The sequence below is a fragment of the Arachis ipaensis genome, chromosome B7 (genome assembly GCF_059453495.1).
Source record: "Arachis ipaensis isolate K30076 ecotype BB chromosome B7, ASM5945349v1, whole genome shotgun sequence".
Classification (NCBI taxonomy): domain Eukaryota; kingdom Viridiplantae; phylum Streptophyta; class Magnoliopsida; order Fabales; family Fabaceae; genus Arachis; species Arachis ipaensis.
The window spans coordinates 12,182,147-12,196,819 of NC_142442.1; the positions used below are offsets into that span (position 1 = coordinate 12,182,147).

Consider the following 14,673-nt stretch of genomic DNA (forward strand, 5'->3'; position numbering starts at 1 on the left):
TCGGCCAGCAAGGTAAAGATTCTTGGGCATGGCTTGTCTTCGATTCTGCTCAACCACCACAAGAAGTAGCTAGAGTAGCGAAGTGATGGAAGAGGCAGAGATTGAAGCAGATGAAGCCATCATCATCATAAAGCATCAAGGGCCAGAAATTTATCTTGGAGAGCAAGCCAAGGATGGAGCGCTCGGATTGATGAAGAGTGATGACCAAGGAAGGACTAGAGGTAATTGCATGTTGGGTTTTGCATGGTTATCTCTTCTCTCTCTGTGTGGCCGAACCGGATATGTTTCTTGAAAAAGAAGAAGAAGTTGGCTTGGTTTTTGGCTTCAAAAGTGGAGGCTTCCCTCTTCTATAAAAAAGGGGGAACAGCCACTGTTTGAAGTAAGGAGTTAGAAGTAAGCAGTGAGAGTGCAAGGCACAGAATTCTCAGAGCTACCTAAGCTTACAGATTTTCTTCTCCTTCAATGTATTATGTTTAGTATTTTTCTGTTTAATTTTGTCATGTCTTGAGTCTCATGGAAAAAGGCAAACAGTGAGGTTTGTATGAAAAAGCCATAGAGCGGAAAAAGGCAAAGAGTGCAAAATTAAAAGAAAAAGTCATAGATGTCCTTAGAGTTCCTTTGTTCATCTATGTTGTGTTTCATGATTCTGTGGAAATCCCCTTGTAAGTTGGGTTAGCACTTTACAACTTGTAATCAGGATTGATTATAGTGAAATTCCATCATAATTGTGATGGAGACTAGATGTAGGCTGCACTGCACTTAGCAGCTGAACCAGGATATATCTGGTTGTAATTCTCTTTCTCTACTACTCCATTTCTGTTTCTACTGCACAGGAGCTAAAACTAAAAATATCTCGTGCCAAGTGACGAGACAAAAATAAAAAGTCTCGTGGCTAGGGAGAAGACAAAAACAGAAAAGTCTCCTCAAAGACCGGAAAGTGTAATCAAGCAAAAAGGGGGCTAAGATTCAACCCCCCTCCCCTTCTCTTAGCCACTGAAACCATCATACTCCTTTCCAGATCTCAATTCATTTCCAATAAAGTCAACTAACATTTACTCAAACCTTTTCCAACAGTTTCAAATCCGAGTCATTCATAAATCTCAAGCCGTTTTCCAAACTCAAATTAATTCTAACATCAAATCATTTTTCAAATTCTCAAATTATACTTGATAAACATTCAAATCAGGTTTTCAAATTAATCTTTCACTCACTATCTCAATACCAACTCAATATTTAGAAATAGCCATAGTCAAGTAAGCAATCACACTCATTCAAGGCAATTCAGTTCATTTCATAAGACTCCATAATCACCAAAAATATTTATTTGCTTAAATATCAATTTATAACAATTCTTAAGAATAAAAATGAGTTTAATGAAAATGCCCCTACCTCGCGAAACCACTAACCAAACGCGTCAGAGAATTCCTTTTTCCTCATTCCGAAATCGAACAGCATTGACTCCGACTATTTCCCGCAGTCGTATAGCCCAAAAAGCACCATTCACAACAAAACTCGACCCTGAGACATTAAAGTCGTGTAAAACTCAAAAACATATAATTGAATACTAATGCGAGGGTTTCGAAACAGAAACACTTACTGTACTAAGAGAATGAAACAATGGCAGTGGCATTAGCTACACTGAAAACTCTCCGCAACAACACCATCAAACACGGCTCTATAGTTACAATAGTTCAACCCTGAAACGTGAATACTCAAAACCCTCAACAATCATATAACAACAATAACAACAAGGATTTTAGTTAGGAATTCACTACAGTTATGGGAAAACAGAACGATGGAGCGGCAACTGCATCAATACCGGCGCGACTAAAAGCAGAAGCAAAACAAAAGACAACAGTGATCCGGGACAAGGATGAATTGCATCAGAACTAGAATAGCAACTCCGGTGTTCTTCTCCAGCATCAAGGATGACAGTTCAACTTACCATCATCAACAGCAACGAGCTAGGATCCAGATTGACGACAGCGACGGCAGCACTAAACAGGAACATACACTATTTTATCCAAAATAAAAATATAGAAAAATAAAATCAGGAAGCAGAGTACGATCAAGAGTGTTATATTTTCAAGAATAGGAGAATTGAAATCAGAATAAGGCTGGTGCTGTCTTCGACTCTGGTGGCGGTGCACGACTCACCGGTGACTGAGGCAGCAACAGCTTCAACCGAAACAGAACAGAATCAGAATCAACGGCAAAAATCTTGGAACAGTTCCGGTTATCCCCATCAACGGCGACTTGAACCCTTTCTAACGGCGGTTCCTGCAATGGCTTCGTTCACCACCTCTCCTCTCTCGCTCCCTTACGTGACAGAAACGACCATGGAGACGCGGCGGCGGATTCGACTCCACCAGCGGTAGCAAGGGGACCCGCCGAGGATGACGATGGCGAGCCTTGAGGCGACGGCGGCGACCTCGCGCAGCACAGCGGCGGAAAGGGGACTCACGGCGCGAGGTAGCGGCGGCTCGTGAGGACGGTGCGAACTCCTCCCTCCACCGGCGCGCTCCTTCTCTCTCGGATTCCCTCTTCTCTTCTTTCATCTATTTCTCTCTGGTTCTCTTTTCTTCAGTGTGCGTGTGTGTTTGTTACATTGAGGGAGATGAGGTTGTGTGTTGGTGTTTCAGAAAGGTGAAAGGGGTAATGACAGCTGGGAAAGGGAAATTAGGTTTAAAATTAGGGATTTGGAATTAGGATTAGGGGTAGTTCAATCATTTTACTAAAATTAGGAGTAATTGAAAACCAAAAACTAATTTTTAATCCACTAATAATATTTATAAAAATACTATTTAATTATCAATTTATAAATTATTTTCAAATAAATACTCTAATTCAATAATTAGAGATAATGTAATTAATTTTCTTTATTCATAAAAATTAAAATATTAAATTCCAAAATCTCTATTCTTTAAATCAATTTATACAAAATTCTTATTATTTTGAAATTACTAAATTTTATAGTTCAAATATAGAAAATTATCCAACAATTATAAAATTATAGAAAGATTCTAATTTAATTATCAAAATTTGATTTAATTAGCTTTAATTAAATAATTTCTAAAATTAAAGTCTTTAATGAATAAATAAATTGAAATTAACTCATAATAAGGCTTTTCAAAAGTTTTGGGTCTTACAGGTAACATAACTAAGACAACAACTTTCACACTAATTCTTAGAAGCATCATTTCTTGAAAGGCTGGTTCAACTCTCGTGTTGGAATGAATTTGAACAACTTAAATACTGTGCCACTGGTTGCAGCTGATATTGTCTCAACACTAACACTCCGCGAATTCTTTGCCCTAATTACTGTCTCCTTTAGACGTCTAAAAGAAAGCTGAGCTTGGAATAAACAGTATTGTTATCATCATGTTTCACACAAAATTTCAGTATTGCTGAAACATGGTGATAACAATACTGTTTATTTCAAACTCAGCTTTCTTTTAGACGTCCAAAGGAGACAGTAATTAGGGCAAAGAATTCGGGGAGTGTTAGTACTGAGACAATATCAGCTGCAACCAGTGGCACAGTACCTAAATTGTTCAAATTCATTCCAAAACGAGGGTTGAACCATTCTTTCAAGAAATGATGCTTCTAAGAATTAGTGTGAAAGTTGTTGTCTTAGTTATGTTATCACCTTTTGTTATGTTGGAGGAAGAAGACGTTATGTTATTTAGAATGGTTTCGTTTAGTTTGTGTTGAAGAAAATAAACCTTCTTTTGACTTGATTTGGTTTGTGTTGCTATTGAAACCAAATATTTGTGTGGTTAACATGTTTGGGTTCTCAGGTTTATGTTACCATTTTGATAAATTAACAGGCCAATGTCAATGTATTTTTAAGGTTTGCGTTGAAGTAAATATAGCTTCTTTTAATATCACGAATTATAAGTCAAATAGGTCCCCTATGATACTATTATAAGGCAAATAGGTCCCCCACATGAAAACGACTTCGTTTGCATTCTCTGTCTAAGTGGGGACGAATTTGTCCTCCCCGAAACGACATCGTTTTACCCCTGGTTCCAATATGACGTCGTTTTGTCCAACGTGGATGGGGACCAAAATGTCCTAAAGGTGACATGTCACAGTTAACCTGACACGTCACCACTCTAACCGGATCAAACGGTTTTGGAGACGTATCTAGGAGATATCTGAGAATCTCAGGGTCGAAATCTTAGTTAAATTTTGTGAGAAACAAAATTGTCAAATGATAAATTTTTTGGGGACCTATTTAAAGTATTACTTTATATATATTTATTCACGGTCACACATATTTAATATCCTGTGCTCATAAATCGTTGAATTAACCCATGCTTAGGTCTGCATGCGATTTTGGCATAAATTATAGTATAGAAGCATGATTTTTCCCTTCGTTTACTAAAAGCATAAAACTTGATTTTAACCAACAATTCATGCATGTATTTTTATTTTATAAATCGTGTTGATTTTACAGGTTTTTTCTTTTAATTTGTAGGGTAAAGTAGTAAATTGGTCCCCTAGGTTTGGGCGTAATTCTGTTTTGGTCCTTAAGGTTTAAAGTGTTCTATTTGAATCCAAAAAAGTTTCATTTAGCATCAATTTAGTCCCACAGTGAAGTCAAAATTAAATAATTAACAAAATGTCCTACATAACAACAGTTCAAGAACAAAATCGATAATCTGGAGAACAAGTACAAGTTCCAGAGGCACAAAATCAATCATTGATACATCAATACATTTATTTATCATTTTCTTTAGTTTTATAGAAAATATTTTATTTATATTATAAACAAATAATAAATAAATGTATTGATGTATCAATGGTTGATTTTATGCCTCTGGAGCTTGTACTTGTTCTCCAGATTATCGATTTTGTTCTTGTGCTGTTGTTATGTAGGACATTTTGTTAATTATTTAATTTTGACCTCACTGTGGGACTAAATTGATGCTAAATGAAACTTTTTTGGATTCAAATAGAACACTTTAAACCTTAAGGACCAAAACAGAATTACACCCAAACTTAGGGGACCAATTTAGTACTTTACCCTAATTTGTATAAAAATCACGATTTATATAAATATTGAGAGGATAAAATTATAGTGCATTCAATTTTAGGATAATCTGATAATATTAATATTCAACTAATTTATTTAAGTAAATTATCCCTTAATCTATAATAGATGAATTTTAAACTCAACAATTAATTTTGTATGTTACTATATAATTAATAATATAGATTAAAAGTGGCAGTATTTAAATATCGATAATGTTATTTTAAATTTTGAATGAAGATTATATTTCACGATAAAAAAAATGCATATAAGTATGTTTCAATATAATATATTGATTAACTTTCTTACAAAATATGAGATACATACATGAAACATGTTGATAATTTTGTTTAAAAATCATCTGTCATGCATTTATAACACCAAGGTAGAGAGGGCTAGCTGTTGATTAAGGAGCATAATTATAGGGGTAAACAAAACATGAACGAAGATACTTGCCTCTACTATTGAACAAAAAGTAAAATGGGCATTTACAATAGTGTCACCCACCAATAAAATAAATATTTAATTATTCTATGGTTTCTTATAGTTTTACGAAATTTTTAATTAGATTTTTATATATTTTTTTAATTGAATTCTTGTACCAAAATTTTTTTAATTAGGTTTTTATATCTTTTTTATTTGAACTTTTGCACCAAATTTTTTTGTTTTAGTTAGGTCTCTATACAATTAAATCAATTACTATCAAGAAGGACCTAATTAAAAAAAAATTTAATGCAAAGACCAAATTAAAAAAAATATAAAAACCTAATTAAAAATTTTACACAACTATAGAAACAAACAAATAATTAAATCTAAAATAAAAGATGAACAAATTAGACAATACTTCAAAAGGAAAGAAGAAGTTGCCACAAAATATAGTGATGAGGACCCAAATAAATGAGAAATAATTATAATATTTATACTATTTTTTATGGTATGAATATAAAAGATAATTTTTTTATTTTTTATCTTATCAATTATTATTGACATTAAAAATAAAAAATATAAAAAAAAAACATACACAAAGATATGAATATATTATTTCTAGGGGTTTAAGATTCGATCCGATATGGATTCAAGACACATTTTATCAGTTTAAATTTATTATTTTTGTTTGGTTTATTTTTGAGTCTGATTCGAATTATGTTTCGAGTCACCCGATCCAATTTAAAGTTATTTTTTACAGTAAAAATATATATTTTAATTTAAAATAAAATTAGTAATATCATATTATACTTCTATATTTTTAATTAATATTTTTTGTATTATATAAAATTATTTTTGTTTTAAAATAATTTATTTTTGTATAAATATAATATAATATTTGTTAAATTTATTTTTTAAAAATAAAATTTTATTATTTTAATATATAAAATTTACATATTTATATATGCTAATTTTATATAGAGTGAATCCAATTTAACTTAAATTACTTTCAAATCGAATTAAAATAGACTTATCGTTTATTTAGAGCAGGGTCTCAACCATGAACATCCTCTTAATAAATAGGGCGTAAGGATTAAGTGGGAAGACCAAACAACAATACCTTAGCTTCAAAGTGGAGTGGGGTCGTGGGGAGCGAGAGCGAACGCTTTAAAAGGTGCTACTTCAAATCAGAGTAAAATTTCAAATACGGAAAATCTAGGGCCAACAATCTTGTTAAATTCTGTCCAGTATGTAACTAGCAAAAAAAAGTGAGTCATTAAATAAAATTTCACACCAATCTCACACTATTAAAACTATTTTAATGGCTATTTGATGACTACAAATCACAAAAATTGCTGGTCCCTAGCATTCCTCATTTAAATAATTAATCTCCAAATATTTTTAAGTGCCCACTTCAGTTATTTATTTATGACTTTATTGATTTGTTAGTGAATTAATTTCTAAACTTACAAATCATAAGAGAAATAAATATGTCAATATACATATAAAGAAACTACTTATTCTTAATTACTTTTGTTAAAGTCTTCTGTTATTTAATTTATTGCACTTATTAAAATAAGACGTTAATATTTTGTGGCGATCACATTATATATTTGCGTTAATAAAACTTATTTGGAAGATAAAATGGTAGCTTAATCCTCTCCCAAAAAATGACTTTAGAAACTATTGGTGGTTCCACAAAATTTATTTTATCTTATTTTTTGTAATATATATATATATTACCATGATTAAAGTAAAGTAGTATTAGATATTTATCACTTCAACAACTAACTGTATGAATAAGAAAATATTGTTATTTCTGTCCCAAATTTCGGTCTATGAATAACAAAATATCGTTAAAACTTCAAAAGACTTTATCAATAATAATATAATATAGAGGAATGCTAGGGGCAGTAATTTTGGTGTTTTGTAACCATCAATTGACCATCAATAATGTTTTTAATGGTGGGAGATCACTCACTTTTGTTTTGATGGTTAAGTGTTGGCCAAAAAACATAAAAATTGCTGGCCCTAGACTTTTCCTATAATATATTCTTGCTTACGAGATGATGAGTTCAAATATCATTTAAACAAGGAAAAATACGGTAGATAACGAGAATACTAAACAATATGAATAATGAATATGCCAGATATTTAATTTAATAGGTATGCGAATAGTTATCTTAATGTTAAAATTTAAGAATTTAAGAGATCATTTAAAGTGGAATATTTTTTTTATTGGATCAATTTTAAAATTTATTATTTACAAAAATCATTGTCTATCTAACAAAACTATTTAAACAAAACAAAATGAAAAGTTAAAGTTAGAGCAATACCTCCAAACTTTTACAAGAAAGGATTTCTAAATTCTAATTGACTATCATTTAATTTGCAATTATATTGGCACCATACAAAAGAGATAAACGCCATTGGCTTAATTTGTTAGTGGTGGGGATACTTGAACACAATGATTAAATGAAAAAGTTTAACCAATAATTTCCACTTTTTCGTCAATAAATATTTAATGTATATCATAAGAAAATTAATTATTTATTTTATTTATAATGATAAAATTTTTATAAAAACAATACTAAAAAGATAATTACTAATATTATTTTATAATACTAATTAAATTTTAACGACAAATTGTTTTTTTTCTTTTAACAAAAAACTCAACCTAACAAAATAGAGTAACTAAAAAGTTACTAGTCAAACAAAAAAAAAAATTAATTTATAATCATTTCTGCTATCAACAACTAAAAGCATCAAAATCAGTTCACAATTTGTAGCTCCTATTCCCAAATTATTTTATAATTAAACATCAACGTGAATTGAATGATAGAGTAATTAATATTCCCTTTAATTTCTTCAGCATATATAAATACCCTTTTGGTAAAGCAGCTATAGGCATGTACACATGTATCTGATCTAGTCCTCCTCTTAAGCTTTTTCTCTGCTTATCATTTTGATCTGCCATGGCAACTATGATTATCTCTTTTTTTAGGCCATATGTTATTTTCAGCCTTATATGGGTTATGATGATTAGTAGTCAAGCCTATTCCAAAGATGATCGAAAGGTAACAAACATATTCATATTTTAATCTCCTGTTAATTATTATACTAGTAGTGTACATGTTCATGGAGCTTATAGATAGATAAAGTAATACAATAATTATGGTGTAGAATTTCCTCCCTAATATCATACTTTAATTACAGACTTACATTATTTACATGGGTGATCATCCTAAGGGTATGGACCCAACGTCATTACCTTCTCTTCATACAAGCATGGCTCAAAAAATTCTCGGCAGGTTTGATAGATATTATATTTGTTTTTATTTGTTCATCAATTCATTTTTCAAGATAATACTGATAAGTGGCCATGTTTATATGAATCAACAACTAGCAATACATTTCAGTGGGTAATAACTTCACTACTTTAGAGTACACAAGTTTTAATATCTTAGACTATATACTAAGGTGGAAACTCAGGTACAGTTGACTTCACATAAAGTTGATAGCTGAGAGCCGTTAGATGATTTGACTGATTTGATTAAATTTTTATCAAACGACTCTCAGCTATCAACTTCACGTAAAGTTGACTTCACGTGAAGTCGACTGTACCTGAGTTTTCACCATACTTAATAATAACAAATATGAGATTAGTTAAGATAACGATTAATTTATACTCTAACTAAGATGTTTTGGATTAAGGAGTCTTAATTGATAATATCTTAGGTAAGAATAATACTGTAAAACTCAATCTATATTCTTTTGTTCTTTATCCTTAAAGCATATTATAATTAAATTGACCATCCAAATATGCATTATTTATCCAGTGATTTTAAATCAGAAGCTATACTCCATAGTTACAAAAAGAGCTTTAATGGATTTGTAATGAAGTTAACAAAAGAGGAGGCAAAAAGGATGTCAGGTATGATAATTAATTTCCATTGATCATACAAATTATTACAAATAGCATTTTAATGTTTGACTTTGATATTGCAATAGAAATGGAGGATGTTGTGTCAGTTTTTCCAAACAAGAAAAATGGGCTTCACACAACAAGATCATGGGATTTTATAGGGTTTCCCCAGCAAGTGAAAAGAACAAATAAAGAAAGTGAGATTATTGTTGGAGTATTAGACTCTGGAATATGGCCAGAGTCTGAGAGTTTTAGTGACAAAGGATTTGGTCTACCACCCAACAAATGGAAGGGATCATGTCATAACTTCACTTGTAATAGGTAATCATCTTTACATTCAAATTCTTTGGATTAGAAACTCTAATTTTGCAGCCAGTTAATTCAATTAACGAAAAACAATGCCATATTAAAGTTTCTTTTTCACCTTCACTTGCCACCTAAAAGCTAGACTAATTTCTTAGAAGGGCCATAACTAAATAATATAATTTAAAGAGGACATAACTATTAACTAACATATTGAGGGTCACAACAGTAAAGTTTTTGTTTTTATAAGATAAATTATAATAATTTTGGGAGCCACTCTTAAGTCATATGAAGAAGCTTCGTCCCTGCATCTAAACAAAGCTTCATGGGCCTACTTTTGCAACTTAGATACTAATTTATCTTTTAATTCAATAAAGTTTAAAAGCTAATTACTAGTAAACAAAAGAACAGAAATTAAAGTAGCCACTAGTAAAAATTATTATTTTTTACTTAGATTTATTATTCATATATCTTTATATAAAATTAATAATGATAATATAAATTATAAATATGTATTATATTAAAGTATTCAATCAAATATGTCAAATTAAAACATCTCAACTATTATATTCATAAAAAAATTCTTAAGTGTGCCAAACATAAATTATAACTCTTTCACTAATGAATATTTATATCACAATTATTTTAGTATGACTCACAAATTGGTTGAACAAAATAAATTATTTTATTGAATCCGTTAACATTTAAGAATAACCGTATTTACACAATTTTGAATAACGATTATGTTATATATGTGTATATAAAAAAAATTAATTTTGATATATTTTTAATGTAAAATCGTTTACACGTGTATTCAAAACTAAAATTTTTACTTTCTGAAAATAATGAAGTGACTAAAATTTGGTGTTTCAAAACTAAAATTTTAGTTCTAATATCTAACTATCAAATACAATAATAAATCTTAATCTCTGTCTCTACAAATAAACACTAATATAGTATCCGATTTAACGACTAATTTTCTTAATGCACGTATTTGAATAATTACCGGTTAAATAAAGAGTTGATTGACACAATAGGAAAATCATTGGAGCAAAATCCTACAACATCGAAGGTAGCTATGCCAAAGATGACATTAGATCTGCTAGAGATTCAAACGGCCATGGATCACACGTTTCATCAACAATTGCTGGGAACTTAGTTGACTCTGCAAGCCTCTTAGGGTACGCTTCAGGATCAGGGAGAGCACGTGGAGGAGCACCCTCAGCACGCATCGCCATCTACAAGGTCTGTTGGTCATCGGACGGCTGTGATGACGCCAACGTTCTTGCGGCATTTGATGACGCTATCCATGACGGCGTTGACGTCATCTCTATTTCAGTCGGGGCAGATGTGGCTTTTCCCTTTTCGTATTTTGAAGATGCAATTAACATTGGGAGTTTCCATGCAATGAAGAAAGGGATATTGACTTCTAACTCTGCCAATAATCTGGGTCCTGATCTTTCTTCTATGACTAATTATTCACCTTGGTTGCTCTCTGTGGCTGCCGCCACTATTGATAGAAAGTTTCTTACAAAGGTTCGGTTGGGCAATGGTATCACTTTTGAGGTAGCTATTCACTTTCTAATTAGTTTTAAGACACATGACTTGCATGTTTTTTTTTTTTTTTTCTAAAATTAGAAACGAGACTATGCCATTTGAGTTATAATTCGTTGGCCACATGTTTTGCATGTTATTATCTTGTATTGTATAGTTTTTATTAGAAAAAATAATTCTATTGATTTTCTAAAAAAAATTGGAAAACAAATAACTATGTCATATGGACAGGGGGTTTCAATAAATACATTTGATCTCAAAAACAAAATGTTCCCTTTAATTTACGGTGGAGATGCACCAAACACTGCTGGTGGGTATAACAGTTCCATATCCAGGTATATCAACAAATGAAATTTTACTACTTTTCTTTAATGGATTGTCATCTTCTTTTTTATTAAAATATTCATTATTTTGAAATGTATGTGCTTATTAGGTATTGTTATAAGGACTCATTGAATAAACATTTGGTGAGAGGCAAGATCGTTTTGTGTGAGAGCATTCTTGTTCCAACAGATATAGAGTTACTATCCGGTGCAGTTGGTATGATACATGGAGCCATATCCCCAAAAGATTTACCAAATAATTATGCAGTGCCTTCAACTTTCTTGAGTCTAAGGAACTTTAGATTAGTACATTCTTACTTAGCTTCAATGGGGTATGTATAAAACATATTTGAATACATACACTAGTGTCTTGAAATTAAAAATCTTTTTAATTGGATCTATATTATATATTGCTTTATCAGTAATAATGCAACAGCTACAATATTCAAGAGTGACGAAGTTAGAGACTCATTAGCCCCATATGTGGCTTCATTCTCATCAAGAGGTCCAAATCCAATCACACCAAACATTCTTAAGGTAATTAACTTTTAATTGTATATAATTCCGTAACAAATAAATTAAATTATTAATTACTAATTACTTCATAATTTTAATTTGTAGCCCGATGTGGTTGCCCCAGGAGTTAACATTTTAGCCGCATGGTCTCCAATTTCTCCAATTTCAGATGTTAAAGGTGACAAAAGATTAGTCCATTATAATATTATTTCTGGCACTTCAATGGCATGCCCTCATGCCACTGCAGCAGCTGCATATGTCAAATCATTTCATTCTAATTGGTCTCCTGCTATGATAAAATCTGCACTCATGACCACAGGTATATTTATAAATAATGCATTAATTAATTAATTATAACTTAACAAAATGGTTTATCTAAAAAAAATGGCCTTTAATTAGACCACTATTCTATAAATCATATGTTTAGTTAATATATAAATATTAAATTTTACTTTTTTGTCATTATAAGTCTATGAAAAATTACAACATTTAGTCACAATTTATTTTTTTGTCAGGAACCTATAAGTCTAATGTTGCAACTTTTCAAACAACTATTTTTTTTTCTTAGAAACTATACATTACAAAAAGTTTTCAAATACTTTTTGAGAGATTCATTTATCTTATAATTTAATTTTGATATACTATTATAGTAAAATAGTTTTATAAATATATCTAATTATGTAACGTTATATCAATAAAAACCATGAATAATCATCCAAAAGTTTGTTGTAAACTTTTTACATGCCTAAATCCTAATTATTCTTTTAATACTTTGTGTTACATCATTTGAATCAACAGCTACTCCATTGAGTGCCACTCTTAATCCTGAGGCCGAATTTGCATATGGTGCGGGACTAATTAATCCTATTAAGGCAGCAAATCCTGGTTTAGTGTACGACATTAACGAAGTTGATTATGTCAAATTCTTGTGCCAGGAGGGAATTGAAACTAAAAACCTTGGGATTCTCACTAAAGATAATAGCAGTTGCAAGAAACTGGGAAAGACAGAGAGTGTATACGACCTCAACCTCCCATCAATTTCTCTCTACACAAACGTGTCATCTTTCACTCGAATTTTTCATAGAACAGTTATGAATGTTGGGTCCGCAACATCTACATATAAAGTGAAAGTGATGTACCCATCTTTTTTGGATATCCAAGTGAAACCGGATACGTTGTCGTTTGAATGTATAGGCCAAAAGAAATCATTCTCGGTCATTATAGAAGGGAGTTTGAATGTAAACACAGCTTCTGCTTCGTTGATTTGGGATGATGGAACATTTCAAGTTAGAAGCCCTATTGTAATGTTTAACCAATTGCCTGTCCCACCATTTATCTTTATCTAAATGTGGGATAAGGAAAGAGATAAAGATTTTTTCAAGGTTTAATTGTAGGTGAAAATTCACCGTTGTTTTCATGTGAAGTTATAATTTAGTCAAATCTGTAAAATCATCTAACTATTTTTAATTATCAATTTCACATGAAAATATGTGGACGTAAGTTTTCGCCTTATTGTAATATAGATAACTTGTTATAAGTTCTTGATGATGGCTGTGCTGAAGGATTAGTGGCTAAATTGCTTCATTTGCTCTGTTTGCATTCAAATCAATAAAGGATGTGATCATCAATTAATCTTATTGCAATGCATTTTTTTGCCTACAATAATAAACTAGGCATTATTGTGTTGCATTGGTAAGAGAAGTTAAAAAATTTTTATGTAGGATACCAGTTATCATATATTGCTAATCACATATGACATATGCATCTATACAATTGTTTAGACATGACAATTCTAGATCGTAATCTTGATAGTGAATTGATTATTAAAATACACGAGTTAATCTGTCTAAAATAGATTGTGAGATTCTCCTTAGTTTGTCGAACAACAAATAATTATGCATATATACTTGTAAGAAAAGGAGCAATAGATATATAGTGGAAATTCACATGTAATGTAGTTCTGAGTTTTTAATATCTATTTCTCAATAGAACATAAATTTTATGTATTTTTTCTGTATTTAAATTCAATTAAAATATATTTATACTGTCAAATTTATTTGAGTTTAATTTTAATATATTGATAGTGTAAAATATTTTATATAACTGTTTAAACATAACTTTTTTTTAAATGATTATTCATAAAGTTAATATAAAATTTAGTTATTTTTGTTAACGTGATATTATATAATTAGATGCATGTATGAAACTGTTAATAATATTTTGTTGACGTGATATTATATAATTGGGTAAAGTATATTTTTTGTTCCTAAAGTTTGACAAAAGTTTCAAAAATATCCCTAAATTTTATTTTGTTTCAATTTTGTCCCAAAAGTTTTCGATTTGCATCAAATATACTCCTAATGGCTAACTTTTTAAAAAATTTAAGACCAATTCAACAACAATTTCATAAGAATAACCCTCAATACAAGCAAATCAAGGATAATTTTCATACATTATTGTTGAATTAGTCTTAAATTTTTTGAAAATTTAGCCGTCGAGGTATATTTGATGCAAATCGAAAACTTTTGGGACAAAATTAAAACAAAATAAAACTTAGGAATATTTTTGAAACTTTTGCCAAATTTCAG

At 30.6% G+C, this 14,673-nt stretch overlaps 1 protein-coding gene across 1 annotated transcript; it reads left to right on the forward strand.

Annotated features, from left to right (window-relative positions):
* The first annotated feature begins 8,251 nt into the window (after positions 1-8,251).
* LOC107609495 (cucumisin) lies at positions 8,252-13,774 on the forward strand. Its single transcript, XM_016311483.3, has 10 exons — positions 8,252-8,541; positions 8,681-8,775; positions 9,304-9,398; positions 9,476-9,710; positions 10,730-11,258; positions 11,478-11,581; positions 11,680-11,901; positions 11,992-12,106; positions 12,191-12,404; positions 12,884-13,774. The coding sequence occupies exons 1-10, from the start codon at positions 8,440-8,442 to the stop codon at positions 13,429-13,431; spliced, it is 2,259 nt and encodes a 752-aa protein (XP_016166969.1). The 5' UTR covers positions 8,252-8,439; the 3' UTR covers positions 13,432-13,774.
* Positions 13,775-14,673: the final 899 nt, after the last annotated feature.